The sequence below is a fragment of the Gadus morhua genome, chromosome 14 (genome assembly GCF_902167405.1).
Source record: "Gadus morhua chromosome 14, gadMor3.0, whole genome shotgun sequence".
In the NCBI taxonomy this organism is placed as follows: domain Eukaryota; kingdom Metazoa; phylum Chordata; class Actinopteri; order Gadiformes; family Gadidae; genus Gadus; species Gadus morhua.
Genome location: NC_044061.1, coordinates 5942117 through 5949616, shown reverse-complemented (window position 1 = coordinate 5949616; position 7500 = coordinate 5942117). Strand labels below are relative to the sequence as shown.

At 44.5% G+C, this 7500-nt stretch overlaps 1 protein-coding gene across 3 annotated transcripts in view; it reads left to right on the top strand.

Annotated features, from left to right (window-relative positions):
• Nucleotides 1–7500, top strand: part of plekho2 (pleckstrin homology domain containing, family O member 2) — a 12258-nt gene that overhangs the window by 1794 nt on the left and 2964 nt on the right. For all 3 annotated transcript variants that reach the window (XM_030376678.1, XM_030376677.1, XM_030376676.1), the window contains 6 exons: nucleotides 2850–2999; nucleotides 3384–3506; nucleotides 6391–6495; nucleotides 6638–6736; nucleotides 6864–7142; nucleotides 7459–7500. The exon at nucleotides 7459–7500 is cut by the window's right edge and continues 2964 nt beyond it. In XM_030376678.1, the coding sequence (XP_030232538.1) occupies nucleotides 2850–2999; nucleotides 3384–3506; nucleotides 6391–6495; nucleotides 6638–6736; nucleotides 6864–7142; nucleotides 7459–7500 (798 nt within the window). The remainder of the gene's footprint in view (nucleotides 1–2849; nucleotides 3000–3383; nucleotides 3507–6390; nucleotides 6496–6637; nucleotides 6737–6863; nucleotides 7143–7458) is intronic.

Below are 7500 nucleotides of genomic sequence, written 5' to 3'. Positions count from 1 at the left end.
GGGAAAACACACAGGCACATTATACACCAGGGCCCCGGGACAATTAACCCTCTCTTGACAACCCGCATCGGCATCTCGCCCCGGGACGCACAACTTCCTTTGGTTTTTTCATTAATATGAGTGGTCCAGGACGAGTCAGAGGCCCCCTCTGTGTGTCAAAGGAATTAAAGCGTTTTGTGGCGCGGCTGGCCCTTCAGTTTGGGTCGCTGGGGAGAGGGAAGAGCGCTCTGTTCCCTGAGATGGTGTGGAGATGATGCAGGGATTCTCAAAGAGAGGTAGAAAATCCCTCCGAGGCACATTTTACTTTGTGGAGGTTGTGATTTCCACACAGGAGTAGTAAAGAGTTCTTCGCCTATAGTGTCATATCCAATCATCGCATATTCTCGGATGTCATTGTATGTTATGCTATCTTACACTATCTCCGCATAACACGTCCTTATCGGTTAATAAAGCCCACGCTATTGTCACTAATTGAATTTGGTCTTTGGTCAGATCTATTGATTGATTTAGATTGACAACATAATGAGGCCAGCCGCTGTCACAATGTAGCCGCTTGTGTGAGCGTGAGTACCCGGCACTCTGTCACCCTTGGATCCAGCACAACTTTCCATTGCGTTCTCTGCAGTATGGTTCTGCTTCTCTTCCCAGTCCCTTCCCATTCCTTCCTGTTGCCGTCCAATTGGTTTCACGAGATACAGGAAGTAGCCTCGATGTTGCAATAGGGGTGGTGTGGATGGTGGGGGTGGGGGGGGGGGGGGGGATGGATGGGTTGCGGGCGGTGGGTTTGGTCAGGTCGTGAGGTGAGTTTTTGTCCGGCACGTCCAAAAGAAAAAGCAGATTATATCCAGATGGCCAGCCCAAAGCTAATAAGAAACACATGTAGGTCGAGGTGTGTCCCTCGCTTGATTTCTCCTCTCCTCCTCCCTCCTCCTCCTCCTCCTCCTCCTCCTCTTCCTCCTCCTCCTCCTCCTCCTCCTCTATGCTTGATCCTGTTGCTCCACAAGGCAGAGATGTTGCTTCACATCGTAATCACAGGATAGAAGTGATTCACTGTTCAAAACGAGCGAGGGAAGTAAAATGCTGTTGGGGTACGTTTTAAGTTGGAATACTTTAGATGGCAATTAAAGATGTTGAATGCAGCAAACAAGAAAAAAAGCCACGTTATTTTACGCTCAAAGTAGAGGCCTAATAAGGTATCTTGTGCGATGGCTTGTGTTTAGCTTGTGGTTAGGTCGGCCCAAAATGCAGAACAGGCACATTTCCTGTATGAAGCAATCAGCAACAAGTTATTATAGAAGTTCACTCCTGTACTCTGAACAACAAGGCCATCTTGGCTCTAAGTCGTTCAAACATCTTCACTAGCCTCCATCTGTTCCTCTAAAGAACATGCTTTTATTTGAGAGAGTGAGAGAGAGAGAGAGAGAGAGAGAGAGAGAGAGAGAGAGAGAGAGAGAGAGAGAGAGAGAGAGAGAGAGAGAGAGAGAGAGAGAGAGAGAGAGAGAGAGAGAGAGAGAGAGGGGGGGAGGGGGGGGGGGAGGGAAGGAGGGAGGGAGGGAGACAGACAGACAGACAGACAGACAGACAGACAGACAGACAGACAGACAGACAGACAGACAGACAGACAGACAGACAGACAGACAGACAGACAGACCGACAGAGTGAAAGAGAGAGGGAAAATGCAGGCAGTTTCCCCTGTGACCTGTGAAGGTTGTTTGGTTAGTTGATGTGTGAAGTTCTACACAGTCCTCCTACGCTGCTGGCCTATAGTGCACAGCACCGCTCAGGTCATTCTCACTTTGTACTCGTCTCTTTCCTCTCTATCTGTACTAAGCATGCCAGTCCCTGTGCGCCGAGCCAGCCAGGACGCGAGGTTAACAATGTTACAGTGAAAGTGGAACATTTAGATGACCAGCTGAAGAGATATCCTGTGGTATTTCCTCAGATACAAACAGACACAAGCTGAGCCTTCTCTGTCAGCTGCTGGGCTCAGTGCTTCAGTGTCAGTCCGTGAAGTATGGCTTGGTCTCGCTTCTACAGTTAGCGTTCGTTCCTAGGTTCTAAAGCTAATAGTGCGTTTATTATATGCTTCAACCAACACTGGATGTGTTGCTTTATAACAATGATACTGTATATCATTCACCAAATTAAGTTATCGCTTGAGTTATGTTTGACATGTGTTAACCTAAATCCAATCGTGAAACGTCGGGTCTTATGAAACTATCGATAGTTCATATTGATAACATTGAACACATAATATGAATGTGATTCTGCCTAACCTGAAGTGATTAATTAAGGCGACAGAATAAGGAAATTAGGTTCAGGAAGAGCAATTAGGGCTTGGATTGGTATCAATATTCTTTTTTTGACTTGACTAATATTTAGTGAAGCCGATTTTGAGTAAATTTGATCATGTGGTTATTTTCAATCATCTTCTTGTCTAGTCATCTGATAAAACATACATAGACACGTTGAAGGAAGTGGTTTGTGTCCTGCTTTACACACTTCTGTTAAGGTTAGAGAACCAGGGTCCTGTTTCTTGAAGGGAGTTTCGGTTCAACAGTTAAACTATTGACACAATTCCTCATTCTCATGTATTAATGTTGTATGTGGTTTTAAAATCGATCACCCCCCCAGATGCAGCTACACATTTTCAGACAAATTTGTCATTAATGTTTGCTAACAATTTCCTCCTCAACTCACCTCAAGAAGACTAATGATATTGCACTAATCCATTGTACTGGCTGATGAATCTTCATGAACTTGACATCTGGAACAGTGGAACTCTGGGCAATGACGTTTTCATCTGCATGCGAGCATTAATGTGCTGCGCCTGGTTTGTGTCCATGCAGGGTGTGAAGGGGGACCCGGCCCAGCCTAAAGAGGCCAGGTTCCTCAGCAAGGCCGGCTGGGTGAAGAAGGCCTCAGGCAGGGTGCTGGCTATGTACAAGGACCGCTACGTCCACGTGGAGAAGTTCGAAGTGGTGGTGTATGAAAACGAGGTAGGCTACGGAGCAGGACAGTTCGTTAGCCCAGAGGCTAGATGAGACCGTTGAGCCCCACTGGGATTGCCTAAGATGCCTTTTAGGAGATCGTTGTATTTACTGTCAGCGTTAACTGCTTATTGATAGATTTTGAGGAAATGAGTCATCACAATTGTGTAAAATGTTATTTTAACGTTTTGATAATAATATGTTACAAATAAGGAAGTAATAGTCTGACTGTGGAAATATTCTAACCCTATATACTCTTTGTACTCTATATGCTTTTCCTACAAAGCAGTTTCTAACAGACTAGTGGTAGAAAGTCTTCCTAAAAATATCAATTTGAAGCTAATCTAATTTATTGCCAGCTGAATAACATTTGCTACATTGTTTGCATTTCAGGACTTAAAAACTTGCCTGCAGAGATTAGACCTTGAAAACTTTGAGAAATGCCTCGAGTTGAAGAGCTTCTTCAAGAAGAAGAACAGATTCATATTGATACGAGAACCCAAATGTGCCAACAAGGTGAGCATAAAGATCATCCACCAAATCCAAACAGATGTGTCTCACTTGTCAACTGGTATCCTAGGTAGCATTTCAGAACCTCATATTTACATAGATAATTTTTAGCTGTTGTCCACCTAAGAACAGCGCTTTGTCTATCAAACTAGTGGAAACAGCATTATTTTCACCTTTCTCAGCGATAAAAGATTCAACTTTTTGTGGTTTAAATAATTTAGTAGCAAGCAATTGACAAGTGAGGCTGTGACCACAGCAAGGCCAACAAGCCACAGACCACACGTCGATAGATACATATAGGTCATAGTGCAGTGCTTTTCCACATGTCTCAGAGCTTTCCTGTCCTATGCTTTAGCACAGAGGATGCTGTATAATCTATGCATCAGTAATGTGTCAACAACATCATATCCACTTTAACAATCTCCCATGTCTTGTTGGATACCTACGCGTGTTCTAGGTTAGTTAGGTTAACGACTAACTATTAACAACTAGAGTCTCTGGATGTAACAAGAAGGGGTGGAGGGGAGTTTGACAACTCCACCTTTAAAGTAGGAAGGAAGTAGCCTATCTCTGAAGACAAAAAGTAATATAAAAAAAAGATACAAAATATATGTATATGGAAAAGAAAGTAAAGATGAACAGGGTAGGGCAGAAATGTGTGCTATTCAGTGTAGTATTACAAACAGATGAGGGAATGAAGCCCCTGCCAGCACCCTATGAGCAGATGTCACGAGGGAGGAAGGCGTGCATGCAGAGTGCAGCTGAACCCACTAATGCTGTGTGTGTGTGTGTGTGCGCGTGTGCGTGTGTGTGTGTGTGTGTGTGTGTGTGTGTGTGTGTGTGTGTGCGTGTGTGCGTGTGTGTGTGTGTGTGTGTGTGTGTGTGTGTGTGTGTGTGTGCGAGTGCGTGTGAGTTTGTGTAGATCTGAGTGTGTATGGGAGTTTGTGTCTGTGTGTGTGTGTGTGTGTGTGTGTGCGTGTGTGTGTGTGTGTGTGTGTGTGTGTGCGTGTGTGTGTGTGTGTGCGTGTTTGTAGATCTGAGTGTATGGGAGTTTGTGTCAGTGTGTGTGTTTGTGTGTGTGTGTGTGTGTGTGTGTGTGTGTGTGTGTGTGTGTGTGTGTGTGTGTGTGTGTGTGTGTGTAGATCTGAGTGTGTATGGGAGTTTGTCTATGTATGTGTGTGTGTGTGTGTGTGTGTGTGTGTGTGTGTGTGTGTGTGTGTGTGTGTGTGTGTGTGTGTGTGTGTGTGTGTGTGTGTAGATCTGTGTGGGCATGCATGCATTTTTATTTTGCTGCACACATAGAGCCCCTCAAACCTTCCCTCGGGTCACAGTTTCCTCTGCGCTGAGCGCAGTGACCAGTGGAGGGAGTGTGCTCTGCTTTATTCTGGACTCAAAACAAAACGTCAACATGTGGCGTTAATAAAGAAAACATCAAGGCATGCAGATTGACCCTCACTCGTTTTTCAAAGGCAATGTTTTCAAAATGTAGAATAAGAAAACGTATGTCTTATCGCTAACACTCAGCAATGAGAAGATCCTGCCAGTGTGAGGAAAAAACACTAAACTCAGTTTGTTTAGCTAGCTACCCATGATGTGGGTCTTCCCTTGCCTGATGTACAGTCTAAACAATTGAAGAGAACAATGTGTTATCTGGTTCTTTGGTCCTTCAGGGTTATGGGTTGCAGCGGATTGGTTTTTGAAGGACTAAGAGGTCTTTATCTGATGTAAGGAATTCTAAGTGAGCAGTCGTGGCTTCTTAGTCATGCTCTCAGAGCCACAGAGAAGCCACAACACTGCCTTGTCGGACTGATGTTCATATTTGATAATGTTATGGACAGCAGGTGGTATTTTTTTGGAAGAATTTATAAGCAAAACTAGGACTGCAGGCAGCCCCTTATGGTAGTCACAGCCCACGCACCGCCAACCCAGGCGACTCTCCAAATGATTCACGAAGGCATGTCATTGCTCCTAGACGCAATTATGTCTCCAACAGGGGCGGGTCTTTGTTATTCAGCACTGGAAGTACACACATACACGCACACACATACTTGCACTTACATACACACACGCACACACACACACACGCACGCACTCACGCACGCACTCACGCACGCACACACACGCACACGCACACAGACATTAACTTTTAAAGTTATTGTGTGGGCATTTCTCTGGTTACTTTTATGGTAACTTGTCATGGAGTTGTGTATCTAGTCACTGGCACACACAGTATTTGTTTCTCTCTATCATTCCAACCACTAGGTTATTGTAGGTGTGAATATCCAATATTGTTGATGCATGGTATCAGGGGAACTGATGAGATTGTAACAGGGCTTGCTGTTTTATTCAGATAAGCCAATAATAAATACATTTAGAAAATCTTAGCAGCAGCTCTATCCACGCTCTGAGTATTTTGCAGTCGATGAATGTGGTTGAGGGTGAATGGAGTGACCTGGATGTGCAGCTATTTCGCCGTCGCTGGGCTTTTTCCATGGTAACCCTGGCTTGGCCTGTTGGCTTTGAGCCTGGTTGAAAGTTATCCCACATTGACAAAGATCTGCAATGGGATACACCGGCCAACAGCCCATCTGTGTGATAAGTTTATTGGGGTTGAATCTTGTTTACCGTTGGTTCCGCAACATTCGCTCCGTCCAGATTTTCTAACATCCTGTTCCACCGTCGGCTTATTGAAGATGAAACTGTCTGTTTACAGGATGATTACAAGGCTGGGGATTTTCTTTCCTCCTGCACTCATCCAATTATGAAGATGGTCAATCTGATTATGAATAAAGTTCCTGCAGCACAGCTAACATATTACTAACTTCTCAATGGCCAGTGGCCTATCTCTGACCCAACAGCAACATGTGCTATTTGAATGTTCCTCCTACAGATCCAGGACGTCAAGTTTCAAGCCCAGACTCCAGAGGAGAAGGACTCCTGGATCAAGGCCTTGACTGAAGGCATTAATCGAGCCAAGAATAAAATCTTTGATGAGGTAACTTCCTGTCTTATCTCATCGCATTCCACAGCTCGTTACCTACCGTGCGTTTGAGATCTGGATGTGTTCACGTTTACTTGTCTGTGGTAATCAATACTTTTTTTCAGAGTAAAATACATGTTTTTTGTTTTTTTCTCAGGTCAAAGTTGATGAAAGTAATAACCTAGATCATGTGACACGGACGAGACCCAAGGGCAACCGAGGCCGGAGGCCACCAACCAGGATCCATATAAAAGAGGTGTGGGGTTTTAGTCTTTTACCGTGCGGAGTGTATATCTAATCATCCAAATGTGTTTCAATGTTTTCCATGATGTTCGGCATAGCATAATCGCTAACAGCAGCATCATCCATACTTTGCTCTCTAGGTGGCCAACGACGAAAAGGATGCTGGGTTTTCTGACGGCAACAATTATGAAAACATTGAGATCAAGGAACCTCCTAAAAAGTGCGAGACCCTTCCTATGCCTCCATCCAGTAACAGCAATTCCACCGAGGAAATGCAGTCAAGTTCCCCCGAACTGAAAGAGCCAGAGCCTGTGGTTGAACCGAAAAAAGTCTTTAAACCTCCCATGCCTCCATCAAAAGATATTAAAGATATTTTAGCCACTGAGAATGGACCTTCCCCGGAGGCTGACCCAGAAAAGGTCTGTATCACATCACGCACCTATTGTATGTTGTATGTCCCTCCACTTAATAGTACTTAGCCTTGTGTAGCATCTTATCCTAGCTATCTTTGTTGTATACAGGAAATGGGTTAACCTAGCAATTGTTAGTGCTTGGCACTTGGTTCTATGAACATCTTTACTGTACCGACAGCAATATGTATATTTTTTTCTTCTGACAAATGTACTTATTGTAAGTTGCTTTGGATAAAAGCGTCTGCTAGTAATGTACACATGTCATCGTGGCTATGTTTTTTGTCTTACCGAGGGGGTTCTTCTGTTTCTGATGCCTCTAAAGGTCCCAGGGCCGCCTAAGCCCCCCTCTAACGAGCTGAAGCCC